The sequence below is a fragment of the Gymnogyps californianus genome, chromosome 12, assembly GCF_018139145.2.
Source record: "Gymnogyps californianus isolate 813 chromosome 12, ASM1813914v2, whole genome shotgun sequence".
Taxonomy (NCBI): domain Eukaryota; kingdom Metazoa; phylum Chordata; class Aves; order Accipitriformes; family Cathartidae; genus Gymnogyps; species Gymnogyps californianus.
The window spans coordinates 22,122,491-22,141,904 of NC_059482.1; the positions used below are offsets into that span (position 1 = coordinate 22,122,491).

At 45.3% G+C, this 19,414-nt stretch overlaps 1 protein-coding gene across 1 annotated transcript; it reads left to right on the forward strand.

The window, feature by feature from the left end:
* Positions 1 to 1,685: 1,685 nt before the first annotated feature.
* On the forward strand, positions 1,686 to 17,090 carry PNP (purine nucleoside phosphorylase). The gene is made up of 6 exons (XM_050904227.1): positions 1,686 to 1,708; positions 10,036 to 10,199; positions 10,501 to 10,604; positions 12,001 to 12,176; positions 15,702 to 15,892; positions 16,829 to 17,090. The coding sequence occupies exons 1-6, from the start codon at positions 1,686 to 1,688 to the stop codon at positions 17,044 to 17,046; spliced, it is 876 nt and encodes a 291-aa protein (XP_050760184.1). The 3' UTR covers positions 17,047 to 17,090.
* Positions 17,091 to 19,414: the final 2,324 nt, after the last annotated feature.

Here is a 19,414-nt window from a genome sequence, read left to right on the forward strand (position 1 = left end):
ATTCCTAGCTAAAAGTAATGTAATTGAATAGCATGCTTAAGAAAAATATGATGCTTTTTCTGAAATTAAACCTTTAACTCAGCTTGTGAGCTTCCATTTCCTCCTATGTTTTCCTAAATCTCTTCAAGTTAAAGCAGAAGTTTAAGTAGATACTTCTATTTTATGCTAAATAATCTCTTTTCTGTCCATGTGAGACACTCAAAATGGGAACATAGCACTTTGTTCCTGGATTAGTCCTGCTTTTGTGGAACTAATCTTCTATCAGCTGATAGATCTTTTCCCTATCAGAACATGAGATGTGTGCACAGCTGTGGCACCAAAAGCCCCAAACAGAAGCATCTGTCTTTAAAGGCATGTTGTGCAGTTAAACATTGGAAGTTAAACATCTGATTAAAAACAAAGTAGTCTTGTTTATGACTCTGACTTTTTTTTTTGCAGTTAAAATAGCAAAATGCATGTATAGTATAAGCATGCTATGTGATGGAGCTGCGGAGTGTTGCTGGAGCATTTGGGAGCTCTTCTAATCATATTGGATATGCAGGAAGGCTGCTGGGAGGATTATGCTGAGCCCTGGAAGAAACTTCATAGATTCTACAGGACACCCACTACTTCTCACCCTGCTTCCAAAGATCACCCACAAAAATGTGTAACTTTGCATCAGAGCTCACGATGCTTTTGCTATCGCTGCGCAGGATGCAAGATGTTTGTAAGGTGGGGAGATAGCATTGGTCTCTTAAAGACAGGCAGGTAGCAGCCTTTTTTTTTGTGAAAGTGCAGATCAAATACCAAAGGTGAAGGAAAGGTTTACCGGGATACTTTTAGCTAATAGTTTTCCCCTCCAGGATTTGCGAGGGCCTATCAGTTGCACAAATCCCACCTAGCTTCAGCCTTCTTGAGATCTCTAGTGGATCTTGCTTGCATGCTTACCTGTAGGTCTGGCTATGCCAGTGTGTTTTTAATGCTCATTATAGGCAGTTCTAGAGGAATACTTTGGATTAAAACCAAAAGGCCACCATGGGGCTTCTGAAGGGCTCAGCTGTGACTTCCATGCTGGGGTTATGTTATGATCTGGGTAACCTGAGTCCATGCCAGAAGGCGGCAGCCTTCCAAATGGGACTGTGAGGGTAATGCTGCTGGTTTGCCTAGAACCAGTTGCACAGGTAGCTGAGCCCTCTCCTGCAGTAGAGAGGTGGGACTGTTGAGGAGCCATTGCTATCTCGCACCCTTTGAGCCCTCTCTGGGGCTGTCTCTCATATTTTACATGTCTTGTGGCTCTCAGCTATATCAAGGAATGGGTATGTGGTGCATGATGCTGGGAAGGCTGGCTTCCCTTAATGCAGTGGCTTCATATGACCTTGGGGACTAGTCCGTACGGGCTCTTGTTCTGCTTCTGGCTTGCAGTCCAAAGTCAGGCGGGCTTGCTTTTCACTTTTCTTGCTGGAGGAATTGCAACCTCAGTCTGCTATAGTGAAAGTGAGTTGTGAGACGTCAGTTAAACAATGTCTAATGTAGACAATTAGTAAAATGATCTACAGTTGTCTAACCTTTGCTTCTTTACACAAAAATCACTGAAATGGAAATTAAAAGGAAAAACCTATAGACTATTCAATATTATGGCATTATTGCACCACAGATGAGATAATGAGAAAGCATTGATCCTGTTGGGACAGCATAAATATGTCCTGATGGACCATGGCTACACGGGACAGTATGTTCACCTGCTGACCTCCAGAAAGCAGTGTTTTCCAAAGAGGGGTTTTGGGGAAACAGGAATGTGGGTCCTGGAGACTGGTGAAAGGTCTGCCCTCGAGCTCCACTGTGTTGAAAGTATTATTGATTATTGAGAGAAAAGCAGATCACAGAACAGAATAAACGTTTATCCTGTGTGGTCTCGATATGGGTGAGTGTCCTTCCCAGGGAAAAGTCATATTCTCCCTATGGAGAAGCATACTCACAGCTCCAGGCCAGCGGTTGGCTGTGATGCCAGGATATGAACAGTATTTACCTGTGTTGAATAGGGGAATATATCTATTTTCAAGAATCATTAGTGATACATATAGCTGTTTAGTACCATTTAACTATTTGGGAATTGTTTTCTTCTGTGACAGGCCTGAAAGCATTTCTTCCTTCTTCCTTACAAGTTTTAGTTCTTTTTTTCAGGTTATTTTTATTTATTGTAGGCCAGAGGGGTATCTGGCCTTTTGTAGTCTCTAGTCCACCAGGATCCATGGTTTCTTTTCCACTTATCCTCACTAAACTGTTGTTGCAGCCCTCCACTACATTTTCCCCTGAGCTCTCTGATTTTCATGCCTGCCTCAAAGCACTTTCACAGCACACAGCCCATCCATTCATCCCAAGCCTGACGTACTGCTGATCCCCTGTTGCACTGTTTCTGTCCCTTCAGAAGGTACAGATCCCTTCCCTCCAATCCCCAAATGATCCTTTTCTTTATACCATGTCTCTGCGTTCCTTGGCAGAAGCGCTTTCATTGCCACAACCCCAGTCTTATCCTTTAGCTTTCGACACCTCTCCTAGAGCTGGAAGATGGAAATGTTGGCTGGTCTTAGGACACTTCTGTTCTTTTCCTAATTTCTGTGGTATCATTTGTTCACGGATTTGGTCAAGTTGCTTTCTCTTTCTGCCTGAGTCTTATAGAGGTGGTGAGTTTTTACAGAGTTGGCGTACAATTTATGAACATTATGTCTGCTTCCCTGCCAGTGGACATCATGCAACCCTTTACATCAACTGATCTCCACCCTAAAAGCCTTTTTCCCCCACTGCCATTACAGGAGGGCTGTTCAGGACTGCACATTTTTGGGTAGCTAAAAGCTTTTTTTGTGACGTCTAGCCTAACTGAACACGCATCTCCCCAGCTCCCTGGTGCCTGTCTTAAGTTTCTGTATCTCTCCTGCCTCCATGGCAACATTTTCAGGCTGTCATCGGAGCGTTGCTTAGTTTTCATTTTGCTCAGCTAACCATGACAAGCTTTTTGAGCGTCTGGTTTTCTGTTCCCCTGGTCATCCCTTTTCTGCGTTCCCTATGGTCGGAGGTCTCTTTCCTGAAGATGTACGACGAGCAGCGCACACATCACTTCAGGCAGATCTTCCTAGAGATTTCTATTAAAATGATCCGTAGGGAAATAAGTTTTCTGGTATATAATTTGATTTTATTTACCTTCCTGCTAACATTCCTGTGGCTGTCTAGGATAGCCAGTATACAAACAGATGATGAGTTTCTCAAACAATGAGTTTCCAAATTGCTGCAAAAATCCTGATCAGTTCTTACAGTACATTTAGTAATTTTTTAGTCAGACCTGGAACCTGCGCTTTAAGCAATTAGCAGAAAAGCAAAATCTTTCCAGGGTTTATCCATTTCACCTTCCTCCAAAGCACTGGGGCAGAGTCCTAGCTTTTCTAAGTACAAGAAATTAAGGAAAAATGCCCCCCCGGACAGAGATAAAGGTGAGCACTGCACCCCTGAGGCCATGATAATGCCTGTAGGACTTCCCTGGGCGGATGCTTTCTCCTGGACTAGGCTGACTTAAGTTGTCTCCGCTGTGTAGACACCCTGTTAATCTTTCTGCAGCTCAGTTCTCTTTCCCAAAAGAGTGCTGTGCAGGAAATGTGAGAAGACTACAAGAGAATTTGATGCTGTGATAACGTGAGCACACAGGGAAGTGGGAGACTTACCCTAAAGCATTAATCAAATGTTTTGATGAAATGCTTGCAAAATACTTCACAACACTTCTTTAGATAGAAATTCCTGTAGGAATGTAAAGAATTGTTATAAAATTATTTCTGGTGATTGTATCTGCATCCTGTAGCTGTTGAAGTTGTAGCTACAGAAACAGGACTTGAATGACACCCAAGTCAATAAGATATCAGGATTATAGATAAAATTTGCTGCAGACACATACATACAGAACGAGTAAGAGACGACAGATTCTTTCAGGATGGAAGACTGTCAATACTTTTCCATAAGGATTATGCAATCTATTCAATAACTTATTTTTTTAGATAAATCTGCTTTGGAGTACTTGTACAGGAACTGAAGCTTAATTAGTTTTTTCTTCCTCTGTGCAGTGTTATTGGCATGAATGCCCTCAATGCTCAAATAATTTTTTTCTAGTAGGGCGAACCTTTATCTAGTACTTGTCCAGCCAATGCAGCATTACAGGTTAAAACTCTAGTAATTTTTGTTGCTGTTAAATAACAGGTACTGCAGAAAGATAGATAAAATGGTCCCTTTTCGATAATCCTGTTTTCCATGTAAATCCAAACTAGGGAGGAGATTGTCTTAGATGAGAACAAATTGGGAAGAGCTCTCGGGCTGTCTGATCTCTCGTCTGCTGTGCAGAAAAGAATCAGATTAATGAACCTAATCAGATTAAGGCTAAAGAAGGGAACATATCTGGGGGGCATCAGAACTCTGCTGATACTAAAGAACTGTATGGAAAATCGACCTTAAGGGCCTAACATTGCTCTATCATTTAATTTAATGGGAGCAAATAATGGCTTTCAAAGAAGTCCTGAGTGCTGGCAAGAGGAGCACGGGTTTCCAGAGGACAAAAAGACTTGAGGGAGCTGGGAAGCGGCTCTGAGACCCTGGCTCTAGGCAGATGTTGCTTGGGCTGATGGTAACTTGCAGAGCCCTTTGGCACATTGGCTCGTGTAGGAAGGCAAGCGGTGTGGGGCCATTTTAGACACAGGGTGTCTAAACTTGATGCAGTTAAATCTACCTAAAGGCATCTCTGCTATCAGCATATTGTGTTTTGTATAGAAAAACAATGCTGAAGGGAAAGAAGAATATACACTGCAGAGGCAGAGATGGCTAAGGTTCAGAAAGGCAAGAATGAGAGAGAATGACAAAAAGGAGGTGTATCTGAAAAAGGAGAAAATGGTAAAAACAAAATGAGAAAGAGGAGATAGAAGGGAAGGTGATAGAGCAATCTTAGGTCCTTAATGCTGATTTTCCGTTGCCCCCAGCAAACTGAGAGCAGGGCGCACCATGCCAGTGCGGCAAGGTACCACTGATTCCTGAAGTGGCAGCACGCATACCCACTGATCTTTGTAGAAGAGGCATTTTAAGTTTCGAAGGGAAAGTAAATCAGAAGTGGAAGTGTGAACATGAGAAAGAAAGGGAGAAGGTCAAGAACTTGAGGGGAAAGGGCACTTACGGTTTCTGTTCAGATCCATTTTTTGTTTCTTCAGTGCCAATTGTATCTCAACAAATACCTGTTATCAACAGAACTCGCTGCTACACGTGATGCCTAAATCCTGCTGGTTGTTACGGACTCACAGCCTGTGCCGGGGTCGAGGGGGACACTGTGGGTTTCTGCTTTCCAGTGTGAAGTAGCGCTCTCTCTAAAAATGCCCAGGTTTTTCTAGCTGCATTTATTACCTTGTTTGACTTTGAAGTTCTCTGAGAGAGTTTCCTGGGGCAACCAAGGGGATGTTTGATGTGGGATCTTCAAGAACAACAAGCAAACATGAATAATAATAAATATTATTAATAAGAATAATAACAAGTAATAAGAAATATTGTGAGACCTGAAGCTGGTGTAGCCCAATTTTCTAAGTTGTTTTTTTGTCTGGCTAATTTGTCTAGGAATTGACAAGCACTGATCAAGGTTTTCTCCCTTCATTGGGATATTTATAAATTCTATTGCCATGTGGCCTTTCTGGCTCTAGTAACCTATGAGTGCCTGTTGTAGCTGTAGCCTTCCACCTGGGGCACGTAAAGTCTCTACTCCTCACCAATTTTCATAAAATTTTTGTTGGCATTCTGTTGTCTTGGAAACATCTATGGCTCTGTAAAATGTGGTTCACATCGGATGTCGGGATCAGACACTGTTGCACAGACAGACCCATATGACAAGGCTGTTTTAAGCTTTATTTCCATATAAAACAAAGCTAAAATTAGAGGGGCAGATGGTGGGGCCCCCGATTTTGTCCTGGGTCTTCCATAATGTAATCAGCTGAACAGAGGTTTAGCATATCTCAAGGCAGTATTTCCTTTTGAAATGGGTGAGGCAATTAAATGTGAACAAAAAAACTGGGGGGAGCTAATGGGATGCTGCCTCTGGTTGCCATGAATGAATGGGAAGAGCACGATGTGAGATACGGAAAAGTCTCGTCGGTTGTTGCAGTAGTAGGTGGTGCGGGTCATCTCGCAGAGTCTGCACGCTCCCAGTGAGCTCGTGCCACGCTCCCAGGGCTTTGAATTGCAAAGGAGCGGGTGACTCCAGCTGCTAGCTGGTTCCCAGTTGACGCAGGAGCGTGCAAATCTATGCAGATCCGTTGTCAGCCGCTCCTCTCTGGGCGGCTGCTGAAAAGTTGTGTGCGCGCATGTGAACTTTCTAGGCTTAATCTGCATTATAAAGTGTGTGTGCGTGCGTGTAAGCTTTCTGCGGAGCTCTAGAGCATATGTGTCATGGGAGGTGAGACCAGAAAAGCAGATGTCCTGAACATGCCCCTCCTACTCGGGGATTAGAGATGCTCAGGGGAAAGCAGAGAGAAGCTGGGACACACCTCCCTGACTCACTGCCAGAGACAGCAGCAGCTTCTGCAGGTTCAATGGGCCTCTGCTCTTTGGTCAAATAAAACCCTGCAGCTCCATTTCCAGCAACCATCCCCTTCTTTCGGTTAACCGGAGAGGAGGAGGATGGCCTATGCTGAGGAAGACAGGTAAGGTGCTGTGAAACAGGGGATGCACAGACATCCAAGCTGGAAGGGGCTAGCGAAATTGCATCGCTTTTCCTCGCCTTGTTTTCTTCCTCCTGGGCACTCAATAAATGTCAGACAAGGGCTGCTCAGAAGTAAACATCTTATTATTGAAGAGGAATCTGGCCATCTGCCTGTGTCAGGTGCTGGTATTATGAAATATGGCAATGAGCAGGTGACCTTGGCAGAGGTTATGAGCCAGAAGAGGCAAATATTGTGGTGTGGAGAGGCATACGCTGCGAATAGGTATGGCGGTATGCCCCTCTGAAACATAATGCTTTATCTGTTTTTTGGGATATGTTTGCTTTTTACATGGATTTGCTTTCAACCAACTTAGAAGCGTAATGAGGGTGGGTTTTTTTCATGCCATAAAAGATCTGCCATCACTGACAGTCCTGTGTTTTGCAACAGATGCGTTTCTCCAGTGGGTGACAGGAATCACAATAAAGGGGATTGTGTTTTCAGCTGATCCTGTGATTTAATCCAAAGCGATGCTACTGAGCACTATTATTAGGTGTGCATTGTTGGAGACGAGTAGCTACAGGGGGCTTTGTGCTACATGTATTAATTCCGGCTGTCAAAAAGCTTCCACAGACCTCGGGCTCATGCAGTCCTAGGCTAAATGTTGCGTTTGGTGACCCATAGGTCAAACTCCCCCTCCGCTCCCGCTGAGCAGGTATCTCCTTTGCGTTCAGAAATTATCTGTGCCTACCGGTCCCCTTTGATGCTCTGCATCCGGAAGATTTCTGAAAACTAAATATTGCAAGCAGGGCACTGCAGATTAATTTTGGCATCGCTGTGCTCTCAGCACTGGGGACAGCTCTGACGTGTCCCAAGCCTTTGGACGGAGAGGGCCCTGCAAGGCCCCTACGCACCCGCTGAAGCTCCTTTCAGGCAAGGAGAGTTACACAGCACTGGAGTTTTACTTCTTTGGACAAGAAATATTTTAACATCTTCTGTTTAGAAGGAAAAAAAATGCCCTCAAACTCAGCACAGCTCCGTCAATCCCAATGTCTTCAGCAGACATTGAATGGGATTCATCCCACACTCCTAAAATTTCTGGGGATATAGGAATAATATCCATTCTTTAATGTCATTTTGCAAGGGAGCATGCACCTTTTTTAAAAAATACTGAAAAAAAGGGGATTAATGGTCAAGAGGAAGAGCAGATCCTGGTGACCTCATTCTTTTCTCATGCCTGCCAGAGGTATGTCAAAAGCTTGGGTATTAAATTTAAATTCTCTCGGTTCCCTCTAATTTCTAAACAAGGATTACAGTTATTCAATGGAGAAATTGGGGGGAATCATTCATTAATGTATGTAAAGCACTTTTAAAGCTTTTGTCTGGGAGCAAGGGATAATACAGTCAGTCAAGTGTAGGCTTCATTAATGTCACTTTCATAGCTTTTGCGTATTTCAGGAGCTCATGGTACACTTGGAAAATTCAACAATATGTTATGGTAAATAAACTTTCTCATTTCCAGACTCTTCCTTTGAAAAGTAGTTCAGCTAAGTATGACTCTTCATTTTAATTCATGCATGTGGAGGTTATTTCTTCTCATTGAATCGCAAGTTTATGACATACTCAGGCATTTTTGACATCACAATTTCTAACTAGGAACGTAAGTTTGATGTATTGGACAGGACTTAGAGCAGAAGCTGGACAGCTAGGAGATGAAAAAGCTTACAGAAGATACCTGTGCAATAACTACTTACCTTGTCAGTATGAAGAAAGAAAAAACATAGGATTGAGATCCTTTATTTGAATATCTGATACTCCAGTTAGAGGAACCAGTTGTACACTGACAGTCAAATCCTCTTCATCTATGGTCCGAGACCTCCTGGAGTGTAAAGCACCACTTGGAAAGCTTCTCTGTATGTCCTCTAAGGCTGCAGGCAGCAGGATCACAGCATGACTAAGGTTTGCACCTCTGGAAACAAGAGACTTGATTTAAAAAAAAAAAAGAAACAAACATTCATGAAACAGACAGTGACTTCTTATCAGCATCTCCAGTCAATTTTACATCACCTTCAACCTCGTGGTATCTGATTCTCTCACCCCTTAATAAGCAGATCAGCTTGTCATATAGAGAACCTGCGGCCCCTACCTGTGTTGGTTCACTCCATGACCCATGTACCATATACCGTCTTTAATTCTACTCATCGATGGTAACGATTGAGTCGCTATCAAGAAATACGGTTGGTACCCTTGCTTTTGAAGAGAGTTTCCAATCAACCTTGATACTGACTTTCAGAAGATATCTGCATTGTCCTATTGGAAACAGGATTATGGGATTATTCTGCTATTGATTGTGTTTCAAAACTGTGATTAAGGCATCTGATGAATACTGGACTGACAGGCCTAAAAATTGAAGTCCTCTCTCTTCCCACGAGACAGATACGCAACGGGCAGTGTAATGCCAACTTCTGTCCCACCTTCTAGCAATGGGACAGCCTCAGTGCTGGGTAAGACATATTTTTTGCCAAGGTATTTGACCAGTGCCCCTCTTAAATCAGACAGCATAAGCCCAGGAGCCCAAATTCCTGTTTTTAATTTCTGTTTTGACGTAGACTGATGTCATTGGACCGCTTGCCTAGGACTACACTGCAGGTGTGACCCACTGCCCACTCTGTGGGAGAGGAGAGGATGAATGAGATCTCCATGTTTAGCCTCCTGTACTGAAACCACAAGGTATTGAGAAGGTGGATGTTTGAGATGCGTTACCAGCCCCAGAAGGAAGCACTGGGAGCTGATGGCACTCAACACTTACGAAGATTGGGTTCTCCATCTCTGTAGATGATGCTTGCCCCGTGTCCCAGTAGTCTGCCTATTGCAGAGGACAGCATCTACCCCTTCATCAGCACAGCATCCCAGCCGTGCTGTACAGGTGCCCTTGGACTTCCATCCCCTTGTATTTCCCCATCACAGGTTGGACATCCCTGTGCACACACGTATAGGCTGCAATTTCCCAGTCTAACTGTGCTTTTGCATTCCTTCAGTAACTCGGGAGAGACCAGAGCCCATCAGAAGCAGGAGTGGTTATGCCTTGTGACATTTGTGATCTAGGTACCATTAGCCATTCTTCCACTATAGAATGAAACCAGCAAAGAGGATTCAAATTATTTGCCTCTGGCCAGGGGTAAAATACATGAGATTAAAAGTGAAACATCTTCAATAATAGCAGTGAAGCTCCTATTTAGTTTTAATGAAATTTCTTTTTCTTTGCACCTTTTCAGGACTTTTATCCTTTGAAGCTTGTCCTTTGGATGGGTTGGTAGCCTCACTGACCTGTGTTCTCCTTCTGCAGAAATAGCTACGAGGTGTATAAGGAAACAGCAGATTGGTTACGCGCCCGTACCGTCCAGCGCCCGAAGACTGCCATCATCTGCGGATCGGGACTGGGAGGTCTGGCCGATGTGTTGGATAACAAGACAGTCTTTCCGTATGAGGACATCCCTCACTTCCCGCGGAGCACAGGTTAGCACAACCCAGGGCATCAGCATCCCATCCGTCGGCAGCCTGCAATAGCCTTAGAGTGAGATACTCAAGTCAACGTGCACCACTGGGCATTGGTCTGCGAACCAGTCCCTCGGTGGTGAAATGTGTGTTCACAGTAAAAAAACCCTACGTATTTCTGTGCTGTGGTATTTATTTAGCTTTCAGCTCCCGGTTTCGCAGTACTTGGCCCCGCTGTAATGCATAATCATCAACTGACAAATCCCTCTAAAGTCAAAGACCTCGAGACCTGTAACTAAAATGAGACTCTATTAATTTCCAGTTGCAGGGCATGTTGGCAGATTGGTGTTTGGGGAGCTGAACGGACAGCCCTGCGTGTGTATGCAGGGACGTTTCCACTATTATGAAGGATACTCTGTCAGCACGGTGAGTTCTCCTTAAGAAAATCATTCACGTAGAGGGAGATATGTTGTAAAAGATGCAAAAGTGACTGCCTGCTTTGATATCTAGCTGCAGGAGGTTAGCTCTTGCAATGAACTTACATCGCTCTTGCAATGAATCTTGCTTAGATTTTAGATTTCTCCCCCCAAAATAAAACTGGGAGTTCAAACTGAGAGGTAGTCAGCTTCTGCTAGGTGAAGCTGATGCTGTGCAGCCGTACAAAGTGGCTAGCCCTGCTGTGCTTGCAGGGCAAAATAGCATATCGTACAAGGCAGATGGATTTACATAGTTTAACTCTGTCATTTTAATCATGATTTAAATCAGCAATCAGGAAACTGAGTGATAAGAATAATCTATTTTAATCTTCTTTTGCATTTGTATAGTTTACAGCTTTTTTTTCCCCAGAAAAAACTCCCTGACTAGTGTAACTTGGTATACTCTCCCAGTTAACATATAGAACTATCTGAATATTCAAGTATTACCTAACATGCATGTATGTACATTTCCATTGGAAACACCAATAATATTTCTTATTTACTGACTGATAGTTTTGTCTGTTCTTTTTTTATTTGGATAGCTTTGAGGTTTTATTGTGGCTGAGGTCAGTTTGCATTTGGATATAAACTGTAATGCTTGGCACCACTCAACTTTTTAGAGAAAAACTATTTAAAATGCACTTGATAAAAACCTGGCTTTATCAAAACATGATTGTCTATTACAATTAACTCATTTCTTAAAGAAGTGATGTCCATAGTTAGGACATATTCTGCTCACAGCTTCTTTAGCATTTTAGAGGTAGCAGATATCATTCCGATTCCTTCTTGACTCCTCAAAATCAAACTTTTTCAATTTTTTTCCAGTTCCCAATTGTTGCTTAACTTTGGATAAGCAGGTCACTGAAGTGAACTAACATGAATAAAATGAAATGAATAAAATAATCTCTATGCTTCTGTGAAATGCATCACTGCTGTAAAAAGCTGCTTTATCAATTACAGTCCAAGTCCATGTGCATAAGTAGTTACTTCAATCAGCACAGTGGTTTGATCTCTGCAAGACCTTGGCAGCAAGGAAAAATGATCTGTGTATTCTTTTTGTACTGCGTTTATTTGACCTTAGTGCAACTGTGGGAAATGTGGGCTTGAATTTTAATGGTATTCATTTCAAGATTAGTTTTTAATATGTTTAAAAAACATGAAAATTCTTTCAATTTAAATTAGAGGAAAACTTAAAATTGCAGAAGTTGTTTTGTCTCCTTGTAGCCTCATATAGACCCTTCTCTGCATCATGTAAGCTGTCCACAAATTGCGCTACTACAAACGTAGTAGTAGTAGCTGTCAATGAATTGCGATATTCATTGTGTATATGCCTTTGGTTCTTGCAGGTCACCTTTCCCATCAGGGTCTTCTTTCTCCTGGGGGTGGAGATCTTGATTGTCACAAATGCTGCTGGGGGACTGAATCCCCACTTCCAAGTGGGGGACATCATGTTCATTAGAGATCACATCAGCATGTTTGGCTTGGGAGGGCAGAATCCACTACGTGGACCAAACGATGAGAGGTAAGAAGGCATCAGCTCCATGTTACCGATTAAGCCTTTCTTTGTCCAGGCGCAGGCTGGGACTGCCAGTTGTGCCTGCTGGCAAATATTTACTGGTTTGGCTCCAGATACCCACGAGGGAAAAGTTAAAGCAATAGCTGTGTGTGCTGTGCCACCTGCCCTGCCTTCCCCAAGCACGCTTCCTTGGCTGTTGCTTACTCTTACAAGCCTATAAGGAGTTTATTCACAAACCTCCAGAAGGTTTTGTTTTATAAAAGTAGGCTTCTGATCCTTCTCCTGACATGGCCAGCCGTTCCGTCTGCTAAAGAGACTCGCTGCTGTCTCTTCTTGTCAGTCCCTCTCTCTGCTAGTTCCTCTTAATTGAGCAATCTGGTGAACTGCAGTGTCTCCAGCCTGCATTTATCAACAGCCGTTTCTGGTGTGATGGAACTGGTACAACAGAGGCCAGGCAGTAAGTTGATAGCAGAGCAAAGATAAAACCTCTAAATCTCCTGATAACCACCCTTGTATCCAGGTTGTTAAACTGGTGTGCCTTTGTTAACATCATGTACTCACTGAAGGCATCAGTCTGATGAGAGGTGGTTGGCTTGGCAGCCTCTTGGGAGACCTCTAGATCTACGAGAGCGACCTGCTGCTGGTTGAGCTGGGAAATTCCTATACTAGCTGTGTAGCAGGATCTTTACCCTATGGATGGTGCACGGAGGGGCTTGTAACACATTCTCACCCCTGCACTGCTGTTGCCACCAGACATAGAGTTGGTTTGAGCAGGAGGTTGGACTAGATGACCTTGAGGTCACTTCCAACCTGAATTAATCTATGATCCTAAAACCCTTCCAAGGCACCATCAGACTGGTAGGGTGGAAGGTAACCAGCACCAGCGAGGTCATAGCACTGAGAGGGGTGTGCCAGATGGGCCAGTAGTTACAAAAACAAGCCCCTCGGCTTTCAAATGGGGCTAAAAAGAGCATGAGGACACATCCACTGGAGATTCAGGCTGAGCGAAGGAGAGCACATCAGGTGTCAGGAAAGTCAACATGGAAGCAGTAAAGATCCAGGGCTGTCAGAGCCTTATGGCAGGAAAGAAAGAGGCTGGATTGTGATAAGGAGATAACAGTAGCAAGAATTATTTCCTAACCAAGCTGGCAGGAGAGAAGCAAAATGAAAGCCAGGTGTGTGAAGCCAGAGGACAGGCAACAGAGGTGGTGAAGGAGGTGGTAGTTTATGAGCAAAGAGTGAGTTCAGATAACAAGATGATTAAATTCGTTGTTGGGCTGGTACCTTCATCTTGAAAAAAGGACAAGTTTGCAGGGCAGGCATCTGAACTGTCCTGGGATCTTTCCAAAAAGAAAGTTCTGGCTGAGAGTATGGTGGTCTGCCTGGCTTCCAGTTACAGTTAGTTCCTTCCTGACGTAATGCCAGACCTGGCTTCTCCTTCTGAACAAATCCGAAAGGTGCTAGCAACTGTCTCACTGTTCTGAGATTCAAATGGCAAGAGGACAGTACCCATCTGAAGTGGAACATCTTTACGTCTTCATAGGTATTGGTGTGGGTTGAAGGAAGGAATGATCAAAAGCACAGAAGCCACATGGAGGAGTGTTGAAAGCTCTCTGGACTTGCGTAATTGCTCTGGAACAGGAGGAGAAATGCCAGTCAAACAATAACTGCATCTGGACAACATTCAAAGGCAGCATAGCTGCCTTATTGCCTCCCAAAAGCAGCTTCCCGGTGGACGCTGCAGTGCTCTGGGAGGTGACTTTTGTGCTGCTGACCAAGGCATCAAAATGGGCAAAAGGTCTTTATGAATCAGCTTTCGAAGTATTGCAGAGTTTTAGCTGAGCAAAATCCTCCTAAAATCCAGTCCAGCTCAGCCACCAGGAAGGATTTATCTAAGCACAACAGAGTAAAACTAGAGGCAATGAAGTGATGTGGAAAGGGGATATACTGCAAGAATCTGAGGACTGAATTTAATAAATTAGAGATTGGCTTCCGCATTGCTGGCCATCCTTCAGGAAAGAGAAGCAATTTTCACAGTGATGAATACTTATTACCTTAGACCAGATGGGAAAGTTTGTTTTTTATTTATATAACATTTTAGTGATTTTCAATGTAAAATAAACCACCTACTGCCCTAAACATTCAGCTGGAAGAACATGAAAACAAGCAGGAGCTTTAATAGCCTAGATGAGGGACCTGGTCCACCCCTACTGAACTGAGTCGGTAAACATGGCTGGGAGTTTATTTTCCAGATTTCCTCAGCAGCAGCACACCAGTCTTGGCCATCTCCTTCGGCTCTCCTTGAGTCAATAGTAGAATTTGCTCAGTCAGGAACAGGACTGAGCTGTTATCTTAAGATCCAAAGCAAGCAAGAGACCCAGCCTTGAAGCACAGGATGAAGGCTACCTAAAATACAGCCCGGAGCTCCAACATGTGCTACTCTCCCCATTTCCCTGCAGAGGAGGACACCTGGAATGGGATGCCGTTGTCTAAACGTAGACATCTAATACCATCTGATGCTCTGCTGAGTATCCAATACCTATTCTCTGGGGCTGGCGGGTGCAATGTAAGACCTACAGGACGTGTGTGTGCTCTGGTCGGGCAGCTGAGGGGCAGGCAGAACTTACTGGGGCACCTCAAATGGGCAATTGGATTGCACTTCTGTCCTAGAAGAGTCTCCAAGCTTGTGCTTGGTGTGATCTTGCTGTGCCAGGAACCAAATGCGGAACTGGATGCTCTTTCCTGGGATGCGTTTTCTGACTAGCAAGCTTTTTTCACCTGCCTTCCTGAGAAAGTAATTTCTTGAGGCCCTTCAAACTGGTCTAATGTAGACAGTTAGGGGGAAAGACTCAAATCTCATGTGATTTGTCCAGTGCATCCAACTCTGTTTCTGTTTCAAGCACGTGGGTGTCAATGCGGGGATGGGACAGCCCTTGCTGTTGTGGTACAGGGCATCCCTGGCCGTGAGCCTGGTTTAGTAGCTGCCTGCTGCGATGAGCTTTAAATGTAATAACTGATGCTTCCTCGGGCCCTGCTCGAACCCCCTCGCTGGGGACAGCCTTTGGGACTTGGTGCCACAGGGAGCCTGTCTGCAAGCCATTGTGCAGGAGAAGCAAAGGGCAGGAACTGTCTGGGCAATATTTAAAAGTCACCACGGGCAGTTATTGGGGGGGAGAGAGAGAGTATTGGCCATCAGTGCTGCCTGGAGACAGGAGTCCTTGGAAAGACCGTTCCCAAAGGGTTTGTGTGGTAGGAACACAGTGCCAGACCTTCCAAAAGCCGTGACCTCTGCATGCTGAGGGTTTGGGGTGATTAGATCTAGCAGGGCTCTCATGATGGCAGAAGTACCTGACGATGAGGCCGGGATGAGACAGACTGCATCTGTGGCAGGTCTGCCCTTAACATTTCCCTTTTCTCCAAAGGATGAGCATCCCTGAACTCTGATGGAGGGGAGGGAGCATCCCTGAACTCTGATGGAGGGGAGGTAGCGGTAGCAATATCAGCGTGGCTGTGCCCTTTACTGCCTTGCAGGTTTGGAGTGAGGTTTCCCTGCATGTCAGATGCTTATGAACAAGATCTGCTCAGCTTGGCGATGGAGAGCGCACAGGAGCTGGGCTTTCTGAGCTTCATCCAAGAAGGAGTGTACTGTCTGCTGGCCGGTCCCTGCTATGAAACCGTTGCCGAGTGCCGCATGCTGCAGGCGCTGGGAGCGGATGCTGTAGGTAAGCTGCCGGGCTGGGCTGGTAGGGTTGCTTTGGCACATGGATTTAAACGGTTCATTCTGCTCAAGGCTGACTTTCTTCAGTCTTTGACTCCTCTGTCTCAGTGTCCTGGGCCTAGAGAAATGAGCTCTGTGTATTTTTGCTTAGTTCTGCAGTGGCTTAGTGCAGCTCCTAGGATGGATCTGTGTAAGTCTGTGCTTATGGCTGCCCAGGGCAGGGATCCCAGCACAGTGTTGTGTTTGTTTCCCAAACGCAAGTCTCCCACGCTCAGATGGCTCGACTTCAGCAGGACTGAGTGGGGCCCAATCAGAAATAAAGTCCTCTTCTAATATTTTTATAAAATTCTGGCACTGTAAGGATTTTCACTGTGCCTCTTCCCTACAAAGCAGCCCTCCATAAGAGTCTTGGTTATTTAGGGATGGTAATTATGGATACCTTCCCAACTGCGTACGAGGAAGGTAAGCGTCATGATCCATATGATTCTTCCAACTTGACCCCTGGCTTGTGGAAGTCTGTTCATTAATATCTGCAGATTCATTGTGTGTGAGGAAAGGAGCTCAGCTTCCCACAAAGACGTTTTTCTTTGCGATAGCTTTTTTTTAGCCGAGGAAGAGAAAAGCCAAATGACACAGCCCATCAGTACTTCTCTTAGCAAGGCTGCAAGCAGTCTGACACGTCTTGGGGAGAGAGACGTAGCGCGCAGGAATCAAATGTGGGGGGGTTATTGTGCCGAGCAGGGTTGTAACTGTAGTGCTACAGCTATTACAGCCTTACAAGTATCGCAGCCTTTAACTATTACGTAGCTCAGAAACAGAGAGCTGTGGGGGAATGAGACAAGGGCACGCGCTGAAGGTAGGATTGTGGTTTGCAGCCTTGGAGAGATCTTGTTTTGGTACAAATCCTGACTCATCCTGGTCCTTTCCTCTCCTACCATAGGCATGAGCACTGTCCCAGAAGTAATTGTAGCCAGGCACTGTGGCCTCCGAGTCCTTGGGATCTCCCTCATCACCAACAAAGTGGTGATGAGCTACAACAGCCAAGAGAAAGCCAACCACGAGGAAGTGCTACGCATCTCGGTGGTCCGGGCTGAAGCCCTGCAGAAACTGGTCGTGCACCTCCTTGGCAAGCTGGGGGAAAGCACAAACTGTCTGTGACCTCCAGCCATTTATCGTTCATATCGTAATGTGTGAACACTAGCAAGTGCTGGGGGAGAGCTGTCGGTGAGACTGTCCCCTTCTGCTCTGCTGATTTTGAACAGACCTTTTGATCTTTGTCCCTGTGCTTTAGCTGGTCAGGCGCAGAGGTTTGCTTTGAATTTTGCCAGAATGATCCCCTTGTTAGTAGCCAGTGACCAAAACAGCTTTCTGGCACTTAAACAGGGTCTGACCTCTGGCAGATTCCCAAACCTGTATGTCAGCAATGAGCCCCTCGGTTCCGTGAGCTCCAGCTCCCCCTCGTTTTGCTGCAGAATGTTTGGTGTTTCTTGCTTGCGGTGCTCCCCCTCTTAGCGCAGCACCCTCCTGCCCTGAGTCTCTGCTCCCCCCTTCGCACTGAGCCTCTCCGCCGTGAGGCAGGTCAAGAGCTGGTCACAGGGCCTGATCTGAAACCAGAGGAAGTCCACCAAAAGACTCTTGAGTTTTGGGTGAGGACCCGGATACATAAACCGGGGTAGGCTAAAGATGAGATCTGTCTGGAACAAGCAATGCTGCAGAGCAGGTGAGTTGTAATTGATTTTACAGCTTGGAAAGCCACTGCATCCCCATGCGTGGGGTTGTGTTCCCTTACCATCCCAGAAGGTCTCTTCAGAAAGCCCTCTCTTTGCTCACTTCTTGGCTCTTCATGACCAGCCGCAGAGCTCAGTAGCTGTTTGCTACAATGCAGCATGCCCCCAGCATCCCCTCGCACCTCTCCGCTCTGTTTCCAGCCTTGAATCCCTGTTGCCCTGTTTAACAGGGGGTGAAGGTGCAGCTCAGATACGAGGCATGACTTGTCCATGCACGGTGTGAAAGCGGCCAAGCTGGAAACAGGATCCAGGTCCACCTCTGCCTGGTTTTGTTCCTTCTGTTTTTGGATGTCTTGGAGATCAGCAGCTTGAGCCGCTTGCACTGGAGACTGGTTATCTTTTGGTGTCCCAAGACAGAGAGATCAGTTTGACTCGGTGTTTCACCCCAGCTTTGCTCTGCTGCAGGCCCTGCGGCAGTCGTTGGAGCAGCAATGGTTTGTGGAGTTTAGTGATGTGAAATTACAGTGGAAATTATTTTGGAACAGGTATGATACTTTTCTGACTTCCCTGGTCCTCTTACATGAGGAAATTGAGCCTAGCAGTGGGTAAAGGACACACAGGCGAGGCTACCATGCTCTCTTTTACCAGCGTGCCGATGGTCTATCAAGGAGGGGTGACTGTTCACCAGAACTGGTGCATTATTTATTGTTCCCCAAAGGTCAAGCTGAGCCATGAATGCAGCTGGATGTGAAACAGTGACTGTAATTATTAGGTAACCTTTCTCCCTTCATTTATCTTGGAGTTCTCTATAAAGCCCATCACTGTCATAGCTAAATGTTTTCAGTTGACACAGTGGTCTGAACTGAAGACACCCAGCTCGTCATGGAGAGCTCCTAATCTGCCTTCCTAAATTTAGCTCATCAGTTGTTTACCATTGATGCTTGCCCTCCGTTGCAGCCTTCAGCCTTCCATGACATTTCTTCAGCTCTGGATGCAAAAGGACGTTGTGGCCTGGTGAGTTTTTTCCGGATGGGTGTTTGCTTGAAGCCCTTCATGCTGCAATTACTGGTGTCAACCGCTGTATTAATGGTGCAGATGTTGCTGTCAAGAGGAACGGAGTTGTGCTCTGCATGTTTTCCATGAAATGGTAGCACTTCAGGTGTAGGAGAGATTGTGGGATGGCCACTCTGTCCCCTTCTCTTCTCCTGGGCAGGGTTACCTGTGGTCAGTCCTGACAAATATCTGCCCAGCCTGGTCTTGAGGACTTCTGGAGCGGGAGGATTCCTTGCCTGCATGCTACTGGCCGAGTCACTTGTTGAGCAGCTCCTGGCACTTGGAGGAGCCCTCTGAGATGGCAGCTCTTTCCATTTGGTGGGTCTGACTGTCAAGACAGTCTCAGGGACCAGTTCTGGTGGTAATATGCAAAGGGAAAGAGAGTCCAGCTCCTTCTTCCGCAAGGCTGTTGCCTTTTCAGGTCTAGCAGGAGTGAAGTGCTTGTCAACGGCGGCAGCAAAAGCAGTGAAATATGAAAAGTGGCAGATGTGCAGAGTAAGAAGGAACCACTTCTACCTGCTCCCTTTTCAGACTTGTCCCAGTATGGGCTTGTTACAGGGCAGAGAGTGAGCAGATAATTTCCCCTGCCTAGCAAATGGTGCTTCACATTCATCTAATTAATACTTGGTAAATACAAAGTCTTTCAAGTGTGAGTGGAAGACAGCTGTGCAGCTAGCTGTAGCTAGAGAGCAGGCAGAGTAGCTAAGGCTGGGATTTCAGCAGACTCCATTAATTAATCGGAGCCA

What these genes read in the sequence shown, in the direction of transcription:
- PNP (XM_050904227.1), top strand. Translation starts at nt 1,686, where the DNA reads ATGGACCATGGCTACACGGGACA. An exon ending in GACCATGGCTACACGGGACA is followed by an intron (nt 1,709 to 10,035) that starts GTATGTTCACCT and finishes CTGCAGAAATAG; the next exon opens with CTACGAGGTGTATAAGGAAA. An exon ending in TCACTTCCCGCGGAGCACAG is followed by an intron (nt 10,200 to 10,500) that starts GTTAGCACAACC and finishes ATTAATTTCCAG; the next exon opens with TTGCAGGGCATGTTGGCAGA.